This window comes from Peromyscus maniculatus, chromosome 7, assembly GCF_049852395.1.
Source record: "Peromyscus maniculatus bairdii isolate BWxNUB_F1_BW_parent chromosome 7, HU_Pman_BW_mat_3.1, whole genome shotgun sequence".
NCBI lineage: Eukaryota > Metazoa > Chordata > Mammalia > Rodentia > Cricetidae > Peromyscus > Peromyscus maniculatus.
Genome location: NC_134858.1, coordinates 60,799,112 through 60,814,400, shown reverse-complemented (window position 1 = coordinate 60,814,400; position 15,289 = coordinate 60,799,112). Strand labels below are relative to the sequence as shown.

The window sequence follows — 15,289 nt, the reverse complement described above, 5'->3', positions numbered from 1 at the left end:
TGCTTTTGATGTTCCTAGTGGCCTTTCTTCTTCTTCTTCTTCTTCTTCTTATTATTATTATTATTATTATTATTATTATTATTATTAGATGGCTATAATGCAGCCCACACTCCAGCACATGTGAGTGTGAGTATCTGGGGCTTGGGGGTGCTGTCTTATGTTACCAGTGTCTGCTCCTTTGCTTTCTTTGCTCATAACACAGAATTTCCTGTTTTTTTGCCAAGCCCTTACTATGTAGCTTTTTAACTTAATTAAATATATAGGCAATTACTGACACCATCTGTCTTTGCAGAAAAAGAACAAGAAGTGGCACAAGAGCCTGGAATTCTGAAGGGGCTCCTTTAACAAAATCCTCTGGCTCTATTAGCGCTATTTGTTTTTAAGAGCTCTTCTGTTATTTTTAATTATTCATGTTTTTCTAGTAATAACTAATTCGAGCTAACTTAAAATGTGATGGCATTGGTATGATGTTTTAAAAGTAAAATATCAGGTAGTCCATGACTTTTCAGTAAAACAACAACATAAACATGTGGTTGAACATCTGTTACTAGTACAGTCTAACACAGCACTTAAAATGCTTTATAAAATTACATGAATCTTTTGCATAAATAGAAATGTTTTAACACTATGTATACTCCTTTCAACATATATTCCACTTTCTTATATATAAGATTTACTGACTGACTGTTGGATCCAAATCCGTATAAGCAAATGAAAAGAACCCCTTCTGAGAAGCTGACCTGCCCATCATGCCACAGGCCTAGCTGACCTGGAGGACCTACTTAACATAGGTCTGTTTTTTAACTTCCTTAAGTTTCTAGACCAATTCCTAAGTATATAAGTGATATTAAACCAACCACTGAAATCTATTCAGGCAGAGTAAGGAACCTTTCCAAAACCCAAACATATCAATGAAATTCACCCCCTCCTTAAGGACAGCAGGACGCTAAAGAATGGCAAGCTTTCCTAAGACTAGCAGCTGCCACCAGGGCAGACAACTGAGCCCTTCCTGACTGGGTGAAGCATGTGTTGAATCTCTCCCAATGTGTAGCACTGCAGTGAAGTTCCCTACCTTCTGCAATAGACATGTGCAGAACATGAAGTCACTTTTAAAGCTCAAGAGACAGTTTCCAAAGGAGTAACAATGTGAAACTTCTAGTCACATTAAAGAGTATACTAAAGAATATGCCACCCCAGAGCTTTTGGAGGAAAATCAACAGATGAACAAAAAAAATTGATGAAGGAAATATGAAAAAAGGAATTTCACAATTGTTTTCTATGTAAAACACTTAGTGGGCACAAACAGTTACAAACTCGGATTTGATACGTAGATGCCATAATTAAAGCCTCCTGGTGTATTCTCCTGAAATGAAACAACACATTAAGAAACAGTGTAGTGAATGAGGAGAAGAGGAGTAGGAAGAGCCATGGATAGAGAAGAGGAAGGAAGGCAAAATACCTTCCTCAAGTTAACTCTGTTTGTTTGTTAGAAATCTACCCAGGGAGGAATAGTTCCAGAGAGGTGGTCAGTTACAAGCAGCCTGGGGGGGCGGGGGGCGCAGCTCAGCAGGCAGGTTAAATGCCGGACAGACCCCGGGGAAGGTGAGTGGAAAAGCAAGACTCGTCACACTTACTCAATGAAATGCCAAGACTTTTAGTCAGCAGTGCTTCTGCTAGGATGTTTTCCAAGGATGTTTCCCCAGAGCTTCACCCATTAACTTCTGCAAAGAGCCACGAGAGTTGCCAATCTGAGGTGGAAGCCTTGGATGGTATTTCTCTGTCCTGACACACTTCTGGAAATACACATTCTCAGAGTGCTTTACAGATAAATAATGAGAATGTGAGGCAGGAGGGTGTTGGGTGACTTCCCCAGAGTCCACAGTAAATTGAGGACTCTTCTGGCTTTAGAACTATCTAGTAACTAAGGGCGCTTCCCGACATGACTTCTCTGGCCAAGCTCTGTCATCACTAGGATCAAGCATGGCAGAGAAAACCTGGGCTCTGGAGTTTACTTTAGCCCTGCCTTAGCTGGGAGCTGACAGCACATTTCTTGGAATCTTTGAGCCTCTATTTTCAATTATATTAAACACGTTTGCTATCTACTCCACAAGGCTGCTGTGAGGAAGATGACAAAATACCACAATGCTTTGTGCCTAGCAGCCCTTAGGACACACTTCCCTTCCTCTTTCTTTTCCCACATTTCCTCTCTGCAGTCTGCCCTACATGAAATCAAATAGGCAGTTTCCTAAATACCACATCCATAAAAATGATGACATAGTGTCTTGATAGGATGCTCACTCTTTCCAACACAAGACTCTGTAGGCAGCAAAGGCAAAATGGAATCCAGGTTCACCTGCAGATAACCATCCAAAGGCTACACTAGGATAAACATGTCACCCAGGAGTCATGCCTCCATCACCACCAAATCAATCAGGATTCAGTACTGGACTAACCTGGGGGAGATGAGGGGAGTCCCTGTGGAGACATAGTCTTGGGGTGGGGGTTGCTGTCTGTGGAGAACGAGCAGAGACAGAGGTGAAAGGTGTGTCTAGGACACTGCCATTGTACTCACCAGTCTGAGCAGCCCTGCCTTCCTTGAGGAGCTGATGGTGCCCAGCCCAACTCAGCCCAGAAGCTGACACAAAATGAAAGTCTGTGTGCAGAGCAGGAGGAAATACAGCCCGGTTTTTGAAGAGTGACACTGTGTTCTTAGAGTGCACTGAGTCTATGTGATACTCTGCATATGATATTATGCTAACAGGTTGCTATTTCCCCCATCCCATGGCTGCTTATTCAGCCCTGTGAATTAGCCTCTGCTGGCTGCTAGCTTTAGTGTATGTGACAGATACTTGTTGGACACAGCAAAGCTTTATAAGGCTCTGCCTTGAAGAGTAACTAAAGCAAACCTGGAAGGCAGTTTTAGAAAAGGTTTATCACAGACCGCTTCATTCCATTATCATTTACACACAAGCACACTCAAATAAGGGACAAACAGGTTGTGCAATTGCCTATACTACGGTCAGCTTTCTGGAGACTAGGTTGTGTGGATGCATGTGTAACAGCTTTATTGATACACTCCACACCATAAAGGATACTTTTTGAAGAAGGTACTTAGTAGTTTTACATGTATTCAGACTTTATCAAATTTTATATTTATTTTCCTGCCCTCCCCAAATGAGTATAGACCCATTAGCAGTCCTTTCCCGTCCCATTCCCCCTTAGCCATTGTGAACTATTCCCTGTCTCTATGGATTATTATCTTAGGCATCTCGTGTAAGTGGGATCATACAATGGATGGTCTTTTGTGACTTTTCACTCACAGTGTTTTCAAGGTTCAGTCATGCGGTAGCAGGTGTTTGTTGTACCAATTATTCTTTATTATGGTTCAATAGTATTCTCTTGTATGGCTTTACCACATTTTGTTTTTCCACCAGTTAAAGGATATTAACTGCTTCTATTTTTTTTTTTTACTGAAAGAGCCTGGCAGACGTAAAGCTGTTTGAGCCCTGATCCTTTTTAACTATAGGCAGAGTTAGGGCAGACACTATAGTGTAGTTATTGGCTCCTGACTTTTGTTCTTGACTGCTTCTCAGAGATGGAAAGCAAATGATCTTTGCTTGGAACATTCACATAAGGTTTGCAAAAATACATTTTCCTTTGTTTTTTTTTGTTTTGTTTTTTTGTTTGGTTTTGTTTTTGTTTTTCGAGACAGGGTTTCTCTGTGTAGCTTTGCACCTTTCCTGGAATTCACTTGGTAGCCCAGACTGGCCTCGAACTCACAAAGATCCACCTGCCTCTGCCTCCCAAGTGCTGGGATTAAAGGCGTGCGCCACCACCGCCCGGCCATTTTCCTTTGTTTTGATTACATGTCCACTAGTGAAATCGATGAGTCACAGGATAAACACGGTGTAAGTTTAACTTTGGGGATTTAGCTAAGATCCCTTCCCATGTTATTTGATCATCCAATGAAAATGTATTGGCATGACTTCTGTCAGGAGTGTCAGGGTAGGTGTTGGTCAGGACACAGGAATGGAAAACAGGTTCTTGGTCTTCGTCTCATTTTCTTCTCTAGGAATTAATTTCTCAAGCATAAACAAACTAGCCTTAGACTTAGCATCAAGAACTCTGAACTGCAGCCTGAACTGCTCCCAACCACGTCTCTTCCTTTTCAAAGCCTTGCCCCGGGATCTAAAGCAGCTGCACCAGACCAACTCCAAATCCATCACTTTTACAATGCATGTTTCTTGCCTATGTAGTCTGCAACCAAAATTATTGTTTAGTAGAGATTATGGTTTCCTAGAGCTATTGAGCAGGCTAGGGAGCAAAGGGGGACTGTGCTGGAATGCATCTGCACCCTGAGGATGGAAGCCTCTGCTCTGTGCTCTCATACTCACCCAAAGAAGGCCTTGCTTTGCACAAAAGTCCTCCATGCCTACAAGGACTGCACACAGGAACCCTCCCTGCTGGAAGCTACACAAGAGCTCTTCTGCTTTGTAAACTCTCACCAAAAAAAAGAAAAAAAAAAAGCTTTTTAGAGGTTATTTATAGCACCCCATGAGGGGCACTTCTCAAAAGCCAATCATCTGCCAGTCCTGATGTTTACAGCATGAAAGTCAAAAAGCTCCACCCTATAGTGTAGGGTTCTTATTGGAGGAACAGACAATCACTAGTCTTGTAAAAATGGATTACAAAAATTAGATTTTCATGTTTATTAGTGTTTAGTGCTCAATGTCCGAATATGAAAATGGCCTTCCAAAAAATATAGAAAGGCAAGAAAATACTTAAACAAAAGAAGGAAAAATGAGTGTGTAATTCTGTACACTAAGATTATAAATAATACCAATTAGGTCATCAGCTTTTAATAACACAAGAAGGATTATAAATTGCGATGACAGAAGAAGCTTGAAATAGAAAACAGAAAATTCGAGAGTGTATTTAAAAATTGTGATCTTTTTAAGTGAAAAACAAGTGTAGCTGCTGCTGCTGCTGCGGCTGCGGCTGCGGCTGCGGCTGCGGCTGCGGCTGCAGGTTTCAATTTCAGATTTTCTCACTTTGGATAACCAAATCCAGCTCTAGTGTGATTCTGGCATATCCTGAAAGAATTTCTGTAGTAACAGAGAAGCTTCTGGCGCCCTAAAGAAAGCTGGTTTACCGACGCTGGTAACTGGATGTCACGGATGTGCTAGACCAAGGGTTATGAACTTGGGCTTTGCTCCCAGTCACTCCTTCACTTAATTACACCACCAGAGCAAGTCAGCCCATCTCCACAGTTCTCCTAAAGTGAAGAGGTGGGGTGATGAGGGTCACTCTGTGCTTCCACGGTAGAACTGTCTATGAGCCCCTGGCACCCAGAGCATTTCCAGTTTTAGAAATATTTTCCCTGTCCTCATCATGTCAAGTGTGTCCAAATGCACTCTAATGGATTCTGATTTAAGCAACATTGCTTAAGAGTTTTGTTGCACTTGACTGACAAAGTCTACTTTATGGACACATTTTAAGTAATTTTCATACTTGAAAGCCACTAACTTTTTTTTAAAAAATCTAAACATTTTTTAATCTAAATATGAAAGCAAAAATCATGGAGGCCTTAGGAATGATGGGTTACTTGGCCCTGACTGCTAAGAGATGGGACCCAGATGCTTTGTTGCCTCTGACCCGATAGATTCTAAGAATCAAAATAAGGCCCTGAACAGGGGGGCAGGCAATATCCAAGGATGGATGCTCTAGCTGTTTAAAGATAGCATCATGGAGCTGTAATTTCTCATGGCCTGAGGGTAAGTAATATTAATAAAAACATGGGTAAGGATTCCAGGATGGACTCCAGAAGTTTCAATTGTTGAACAGGTAGTTCAGTAGGTGATTGTTCCCATCTCCTAGAGAGACTTCTATAAGACATTGGGCTATCCCAGCAATTGCCACTAGGTGGCAACAGGCCAAGAGGCAACTGTTCCCTCTGACTGTCTACTGATTTTTTAAAATGTAATGCAAACAACACTTACTAAATATCACAATCCTATAACTATTTTACTAATAGAAAATTCTTTCAGTATGGTGTACTCACTTATTTAAAAATTAAGGGTCAGATGTATCTACCACATGGAGTGCTCAATGCTGTCTGGCATTTTAATGATGAAAGAGGGGGAAGAGATGTCATTTACCATGCCAAGGAGATCACATCTCCATGGTTACAGGGATGCTGGGGCCTGTTCTGCTCTCTGTCTTTGAGACATGGGCAAGTATATCAAATTCAGAATCCCACAACTGAGTCCTCCCACTGCCCTGACTGTCTCCACAGTCCTAAGGGAAGAAGGATCATGGGCCCAAACAGACTTGGGTCTGCCAGCCCCCTGCAATAATAGCCTCGCACACTGTCTCCTGTAGTCACCTCACAACAGACCTCAGGGATCCATGCCAATAGGCCCACTGTATTTGGTTTGATGAGACAGCACTGGAGATTGAACCTAGGGCCTCATGTCCGCTAGGCAAGTACTCCACTAGTAAGCTGCAACCGCAGCCTTTGGCGTGTGTTAACAGAGAAGGAAGTAGGCCTAGAGATAGGGAAGGAAATTGCTGAATGCCAGACAGACAGCAGACACAAGGCTAGCATCCTCAGCAAGTTCTTGTAACTGGTTCAGAAGTCTCAATACAGGAGGCACTTGCCTCCCTCAACCCATTATCCTCTTTAGACCTCTTTACCCTCCGCTGCTGGTACTTCTATCCCCCAATCCATCCATTCTATCCTTCCCAAGCTTAGTGCACCTTGGCATAACCTGGAGAAGCAGGATAACCTATCTCTGCCACAGTTTCTTAAACAAGGTCTTGGGTCCTATGGGCCTCAACTGTCTTCCCAGCCAAGGAAAGCCCGGTACTCATGCTCAAAAATGACATCAGAGATGAGCTGCCTCTTTACCAGGGCCTGAGCCATCTTTAAGCCTCAAGTGAAGCCCAACACATGCTCCTGACATCCAGTGAGAAAGGAGAGGTGCCTGCGCTCACATCCTACCCACTAAAACATTTTCCAACAGAGGTATCTCAAGCTGAACACATCTAAGCCTGGAGCCTGGATTTTACCCTCTAACTAGTGTTTAATTGGTTCCACTAGGCATAATCCTTCCATCTTCTGGGGAAAGCTTGGAGACATCTTTGATTCGTTGTCTCATGTCCCACATCAAACCCATCAGTATGTCCACTGAGGCCTACTCTTGAAATGTGTCTGTAGAAAACGCTCCTTCTACCCTTACTGGTGCTGACACTGGTCATCCATCCCCCAAACTGTGGCAGTGCCATTCTGTCTCCACCCTTGCTGCTCATGCTCCCTTCTCTGCCTGCACATCAACTCCTTAAAGACAGACACCAGCGCATGGCATCCCTCTGCTCAACACCCTCAACAAATTTCCAGCCTCTGAAATTGTATGTGGGAAATAAGTCCTTTGTCTGTCACTTGGTTGTATGTGGGAAATAAATCCTTTGTCTGTCACTTAGTTATATGTGGGAAATAGTCCCCTGTCACTTGGTTGTATGTGGAAATAGTCCTCTGTCACTTAGTTGTATGTGAAAACAGTCCTCTGTTACTTGGTTATATGTGGGAAACAGTCCTCTGTCACTTGGTTGTATGTGGAAATAGTCCTTTGTCTGTCACTTGGTTGTATGTGGAAATAGTCCTTTGTCTGTCACTTGGTTGTATGTGGAAATAGTCCTTTGTCTGTCACTTGGTTGTATGTGGGAAATAAGTCCTTTGCTTGCCTCTTACTCAATCCAGAAGAGCATAAGGAGCCCTGGCCTAGCCACAGCTGGATTATACTACTCCCAGAAGAGCTGCCCATTGGTCTGACAGATGGCTTGGCCTTTCTCTAGGAAGAATCAAATGGTTCAATAATAGATTTCCCATAAGATTTACGACTGGGAATCTGAACAAAACTATGGGCAGGGAAGTCATTCCTACATCCCTCAGCCAAACAGGCTGCTGAAGAGAGTGGCCATACATCACAGTTTACTCCAAAGGACTGGTACCAGCCTTGTAGTGAGTGAATGTTCAGTCTTAGGTCTCTTAAGATTGGCCAATTTGGAAAGTAATAAAACATTTAAAAACCTTTAACCACCAGATGGCAAATCTTCATAATCCCTACTTGGCCTCATAGACATATCTGGGGGCAACAAAGGGAAGGTCTACCCAGACCATAATCTCCAATGACTAGTCAAGGAAAGTAGGACCCAGAGAGGACGTAATTGTGGATTACAAATATTTATCGCAGACACTGATAGCATAAGCTTGGACCACTAACTAGCCTGTTAACTGCTCGGGGCCTCAATTTCCCTATAGAAAAGTAAAGTAGATGAAAACATGAAGATGAATTTGTAAAGCCTCTATGGATTCTTAAAGCCCAGAAATTCTGGTTCTTTGATGACTACTATAATCTATAAACCAGTCCCTCAGTCTCATTTTTACACTGATGTTCATAAAAGAAGGCTAGCAAGAAGGAAGACAAAACCCTTTGCCATGGAACTTTACTTGCACTTGAAGACAATTACAGAATGTAGGGCCAAAGCACAGCTGCCCACATCTGCATGCTGCACCACCCATCCATTCCTGCCTGTCACCAGAAAAAGGCAGAAGCAGCAGGGGTGAGCAGGCGGCCCCATCTGCCCAGAAGACCTAAGGCAAAGGGAGCTTTGTGTTGGGTCTCTCTCCCACTCCTTTTTACACAGGAGCATGTGATTGCCCTGTCATCTCAAAGAACTTGAGAACAGAACAGTTCTGGCCTGTGCTAGTCCTCTGAGTGCAGCAGAGCACAGGCAGGGAGGTAGAGAGCTGGGGCCTCCTCTCCCAACACTGGGCACGCCTCTTCACTAAAGTGGCAGCGGACTAGAGGCTGTTAGGCCACACGCATAACTTGTATTTTCTAGTAATCCCATTTTTACAAGTTAACAAAGAGATGAAAATAATCAATGTTTTCATTTAACCCATCATAACCAGAGTAATACTATTTCAGCATTTAATTAGTATAAACTATTATTAATGAGATGTTTTACATTCCTTCGTATTTCCTCAGTCTTGGAGATCTAGCCTGTGTTTTCCACTAACAGCACATCTCAATCTGCACCAGCAACATTTCAAGTGCCCAGTGGCTACATGTGGCTGGCAGCTACCATGTTAGATAGTGCATATCCTGAATGTGTCTGAGAATCTCCATGAAACTGCAGTTATATTCTTGCTAATATTGACACTGATGGGTAACATGTTTTTACATTCTCAACTAGTCTTTTGTGTACATATTATTTTTGCAAAGCTCAAGTCATGTTGCTCATATAACTTTCTATTCTCTTTTTTGTGCACACCATATCATCAAATTATTCACAGCCATCATCTCTCATGATATCACACACTGGCCCATCGCTTGACTATACTGTAATTTTCTTATCTAATGCCCAAATGCTTTTCAGTATTACAGGTAATGCTGAGGTGAATAATTTTGTGTTGTTTGTGTTCTTAAGGCCATGATGTGAGATTTCCTAGCATTCTTACTATTTTCAGCAAAATTATTTTTGAAAATTATCAAGCAAACCGTTATCATCAAGTGACTTCTGACTGAGAAATAGGACTTGTAGGCTCGTGTGCTCCTTTGATGCTTAGCTGAGATCCACCCCACTACCTGTGCCAGAGTTGCTCTATGTATGAAGGAAACTGAGTGTACTGGGTGTTTTTTGAAAGAGTCTTTCCTGCCTGAGCCTTACCTTCAATTCTAATCAATTAATGAATCAAGCCAGTCATTACTAGCCACCATCGCAAGTCATGTCAAAGTCACCACCTACACATTGTCCTTATCCCTTTTCGGAGTGCTTTTGTATTGGCTTGCTTGTGACAGGAGTATCCACTGCAGGGAGCTGTAAGTTTTTAAAGCTAACACTGAAATTAAAATTTAAAAATAAGATTAAGTAAGAGGCAGTGAGAACATGGCGCAGGCACCAAGGAGGTGCAGAGAAATATTTGCTTGATCTGAATCTGGACTCAGCCCTAAGAGGCCCCCAGGTGCCTGCTCCTGAATGGCTCCAGAGGCATTCACAATATGGGACTAGAATAGTAGATGTACCCTGCTTCACCAACCATACCCCACACACTGGGGGCTGCTGGAAGACAAAGACTTAGCAGCTTCCCCTAAAGGGCTAACGATCTAGAGGGGGGTATTGGAACCCCTATACACAAACAAGCATGCCTTGGGCAATGTTTTCAGCAGGGAAAACCAGATGGAGAAAGGAACAATTATCTGAGCAAATCAGGCAAGCCTGCTGTTGAGGAAAAGGCTTAAGGAAATGTGTTCTATCTCCTTTGTGAACCAAGGAGTGAAGGCAGCCTGGGGAAGCAAGAAGCAAAAATACCAACCTCTAGAAAATTCAGAGCTCTGGCCCATGCTCTACCATCTCAGGCAAACTATGAAAGAGCTTTTTGCTCTCAGTATCCTCAGTAAAACGGAGCTAGGATACTAGCAGCATTGCTCAAACCCTGCCACTACAGGGCAAACCAGTTAGGAAATGGTGCCATATGATAGCCACGTAAAGTGTGCCACCTAAGAATTTTTTTAAAAAGACAGCATTTCCTAACATTAGTCCAGACTGGCTTTGAACTTGTGATTCTATTTGATTCAGCGTCCTGAGCGCTGGGATTATGGGCTCATCCGCTGTGCTTAGTGAGGGGTCTGTCCTCTTAAAAGGAATGCTTAGGAATCATAAGTACCATTTGTATTCAAGTTTACAAGGCAATTTTGCGTGTATTTGGGGTTTTGTTTGATTTTCAAAACTCTGGGTGGTAGGTATTCCTGGTTGCTCCTTGACACTTGAGGACACTGAGCTGGAGAGAGATCAGCACTAGTCTAAACGTGTGCTGTTTGTGAGGCCACACACAGAGGCTCTCATTCCTTGGTTCTGTCTTTCCCTAGACTATGCTGCCTTCCTATCAAAAGCCTTATCACCAAACCATGAATATCATTAATATACATATCAGCAATCTTTTGTATATCCATCTCCTTTTGGTCAAGAGCACCAAAGCAGGAAAGGAGAAACTCTGGGGAGGATGGGAAGAAGAGCAAGTTCACTTTCTCCTCGGAGGGAACAGGAGCTGTCTCCATCTGATTCACATGGACGGCCTGCCATACAGCGGGAAATATTTAAGTTGACAAATAGGATATTTACAACTGCAGCAGATACTTGGCAGTTAGTTTTTAACAATTGTTGCAAATGTGATTTATTTGCTGTTATGAAAGAGGATTACTGTGTGAATATGATCCTGAAATTAGCTTCAGTTTAGCAAGGGGCCTTGACAGCTTGACCCCTTAATATTCTTATAATGATGCCATTTACATTCAATGCTAACTCAAGTCACTCACTGCTAGATTTGTTTGAGAGGAGTCCACTCTAGGGCAGATGTATTATGTATTTTAACATACAGAGTTGGTGAGTGGGGCACTTGTAGACCTTCTAAGAGGAAAAAAATATTTAATCAAATCTTGGTGAAAATGTGTTCGTTTCCAACTTCCTACAGTGAAAATGCATTACTGCTAATTACAGCATGCTGAAGAAATACAATACTTTATGTTTTCTCCACAAGACATTTCCATGGCAGGGGCTGTATTAAACAGGAACATGTTCTGATCCTCTGGATCTCTGACTTTTAATTTGACTGGAGGATTGGTACAGCATCAATGGCCTCTCCTCCGGAGGTGCATGGGAGGAGGGTGGGCTTGGAGCCAGACAGATATGATTAGAATCTGAGCGCTATCCCTTCCTCACTGTGTGGAGTTAGGGACCTCCTGGACCTATTTCTTTATCTGTTTCGTGAGTTGTAGCTTTGAAAGTAACTAGAGGCCAGGCGGTGGTGGCGCACGCCTTTAATCCCAGCACTTGGGAGGCAGAGCCAGGCAGATCTCTGTGAGTTCAAGGCCAGCCTGGTCTGCAGCGCAAGATGCAGGAGAGGCACCAAAATTACACAGAGAAACCCTGTTTTTTAAAAAAAGTAACTTGAAAGGTCAGAGAAGTCTGTGAAGCACCTGGCATACCACATATACTTAGTCCATGCAAACCATACCATATGTACTTAGTCCATGGCTTCATTACTAGCGTAAAGCTCAAACATCTCCTTCAAAGGCAGCTTTGATTCCATCAAGTAAACCCAGTCTGTCCTTTCTATTTCCATAATTCTTGCTATAGTACATTACACTGTGCTGTGATTCACTGTTATCTTGATGGCATGGCCTAGGCTTCTGTATCTTTGACTCTCTAATGACTTGCACTCTCTGCCTTGATCATTCAACTAAGTTGGATTCTGGGGATCTCATGGGAATCTGGAATGACATGTAAACTTAAAGGAGAAGGAGGTAGCACATGACCCCCTTTGGACACTGCCAGTTAAACACATAGTAGGTGCTCAGTATTTACTTTAGTTACCACACTTTTTAGCTTTTATTCAATCTCATGAGAACATTGCCCTGTCCACTTAAGAAATAATAAACCACAAACAAAAAAACATCATCAAGATCTCTGTTAGATTATCTTGGCCAGGTATTGCCATTTTTTAAAAAAAAAACTTCTTATATAATCACAAATGTTCTAGTGAGAAACAAGCCCCATCCCTCCGCTGTGTGATACAGAAACAGAAGCAAAGACATCTATCTCTACTCCCAGAAACTCCTTGGCCACTTGTTTGGTCTAGTTAGGACTGGTGTGGCTCTCTTTCTTCTCCTGTCTCATCATACTCTCATTTCTCTGGCTCATGTTTTAATCAGGTATGGACAACAGGCCTCACCCTCTCATACAGTGACCAGCTAGCCATGACTCAGCTCACCCTGTACTTGACAAATGGCCATCTGAACTGTGGTCTGAGCACCTTGGAAGTGCCCCGCTTTGATCAAGACACAGAAAGGAAGAAAAAGCGCCTTAGCATCCAGGCAGAGCTGGTAAGCAGCAGATTCTTTCTGGTTGGTCTGACACTCAGCAGTACTCAACTTCTGAGTGAGCAAAAAGAGAGTGAAGGCCAGAGGTAACTGAGCCATTTCAAAACAAGTCTCTGCCATCCAAAGGGGGAGGCCACCCAGGAAGAGGAAGCTGGCTGTGAGAGCCCAGAGGCCACAGGCTTTCTGTTTGAGTACTTCCCAGTTCTCTGCACATCTCTCCACAGCACGTCAGTGAGCAGCTATTTTTGACAGCCCTCATCCCTATTTTTCTAGCCCTCACTTCCATTTTGAACTTAGACTCCTAGACCCCAAACTGCTAGACGTGGCTGCTCTTCGTCTTCAGGTGAAGTTATTTAAACTGTATGGTCTCTTCCCCTTCTACATCCTCTTGGGAGACCAGGCCAGAGGCTGGCAAGACTTAACCTTTGCCCCATTCCCTGCCACAACCAGGCTGCAATACTTCTAGCTGCTAAAAAAGCCTCAGATCTTACCAGTACCCTGCTTCCTTGAAGATGCCACCTTAGAATCTGCCTCCTCCATCTCACACTAGTGTGGTAGCAATTTCCCTAAGATGTCCTGTCTCCCTTCTTCCCCTTGGCCTAAAAACTACAGTGAAGACTGCTGAAAAAAAAAAAAAAAAAAAAAAAAAAAAAAAAAAAGGGCAAATTTAAGCATGCCACACCCCTACCCAGGATTTTTTTGGTTTTTTGAGACAGGGTTTCTCTGTGTAGCTTTGCGCCTTTCCTGGGACTCACTTGGTAGCCCAGGCTGGCCTCGAACTCACAGAGATCCTCCTGGCTCTGCCTCCCGAGTGCTGGGATTAAAGGTGTGCGCCACCACTGCCCAGCTTTAAATAGAATCTTTTTTTAAGTAGGGCATGGTGGCACACACCTTTTATCTCAGCACTTGGAGGCAGAAACAGGTGGATCTCTGAGTTTGAGGCCAGCTGGTACACAGAGTGAGTTCCAAGACAGCTGGGACTACACAGAGAGACTCTGTCTTGAAAAACAAAACAAAAGCATAGGATATATTTTGTTCACTGTTTCCCTCCCTCAACTCCTCCTAGACCCTTCTCTCCTCCCCACCCAACTTAATATTCTTTCCTTTTCTCTCTCTTTAGAAAACAAACAGGCAAACAAAACCAAATAAATACACACACACACACACACACACACACACACACACACATGCATACACACACATACACACAAAACTCATAGAAACACAAAATCAGAAACCATAATAGACAAGTAAAAGACCAGCAAGACAAAAAAATGCCCAAACTAAGCCATATGAGACAAAAAAAAAAAAGACTACAAAAATACCATTGAATTGGTTTTGTGTTGGCCATCTACTGCTCGTCATGGGGCCTGCCCTTAAGTGAAACTCCACTGGAGAAAACTAATTTTTCCTTTGCAAGTGGATATTAACTGGAGATAGCTTCTTGGTTAGGAGTGGAAGCCCGTGTCCACTTCCCCATCTTAACACTGGGGTCTGTCTGGACTGACTCCATGCATGCTGCCAGTCTTTCTGAGTTCATATGCACATTAGTCCGCTTGTGTTTAGAAGACACTGTTTCCATGGAGTCATCCATTCCCCATGGCTCTTAAGGACCTTTCTACCTCCTTGTCCACATAGATCCCGGAACCTGTAGAGAAGGGCTTTAATCCCACTTAGGAATGAGTGTTCCAAAATCTCTTATTCTCTGCACATTGTCATTGTGGATCTCTGTTAGATCCTATCCACTGCAAGAAGAAGCTTTTCTGATAATGACTAAATGAGACACTTATCTGTGGATAAGCAGAATGTCACAAGGAGTCATTTTATTGCTGTTTTCCTTTAGTAGAACAATTGTGTTTGTTTTTTCCTAGGTCCATAGCTTATGCAGCCTTAGGTTCTTAGCCACCTGAGCACTGTCAAGTGTGGGTTCCATCTCGTGGGGTGGCTGGCTACTCCCACAAAGTGTGTACCACCATTGCACCAGCACATGATACAGCACTGCTGCATATTGCAGCTTTTGTATTTGGGTTAGTGGTAGCATGTAGAGTATCTTGAACACTAGTGGGGGGGGGGGTGAAGGCTGTAGTCGGGCACAGCTTGACTTCTCTGTGTTCAATGAGATAAGGCCTTACTATCAGGTTGTGGAAAGTAACCAATAGCCTTGGCAATAGCCTGAGATGTTTGAGGGTTTCCATGGGCCCCTTTGGCCAATAACTCAACTAGATGTAACCCATTCCTGGCACTGGAGGTTTCGCTTCCTACCCAGGATTTTTAAAGATCAGGCTACTGTGATCTTCCTAGCTTGGTTAGTGAGGCCTCCCATGATCTGCCTCTCTCTCTACCACTGA

General features: G+C 43.1%; 1 protein-coding gene and 1 long non-coding RNA gene across 39 annotated transcripts in view; one reads left to right on the top strand and one right to left on the bottom strand.

Annotated features, from left to right (window-relative positions):
* The window catches only part of LOC143274267 (uncharacterized), a 79,652-nt gene that overhangs the window by 9,614 nt on the left and 54,749 nt on the right, over window positions 1–15,289 (bottom strand). The window lies entirely within an intron of this gene.
* The window catches only part of Iqch (IQ motif containing H), a 183,348-nt gene that overhangs the window by 139,546 nt on the left and 28,513 nt on the right, over window positions 1–15,289 (top strand). For 29 of the 38 annotated variants that reach the window (XR_013052782.1, XR_013052776.1, XR_013052777.1 and 26 more), the window contains one exon: window positions 12,774–12,944. The exons of the other annotated variants lie outside the window; for them this stretch is intronic. Coding sequence is in view for 23 of the 29 variants with exons in the window: in XM_076576479.1 (XP_076432594.1) it covers window positions 12,774–12,944 (171 nt within the window). In the remaining 6 variants the exon portion in view is untranslated. The remainder of the gene's footprint in view (window positions 1–12,773; window positions 12,945–15,289) is intronic. 38 annotated transcript variants of the gene reach the window in all.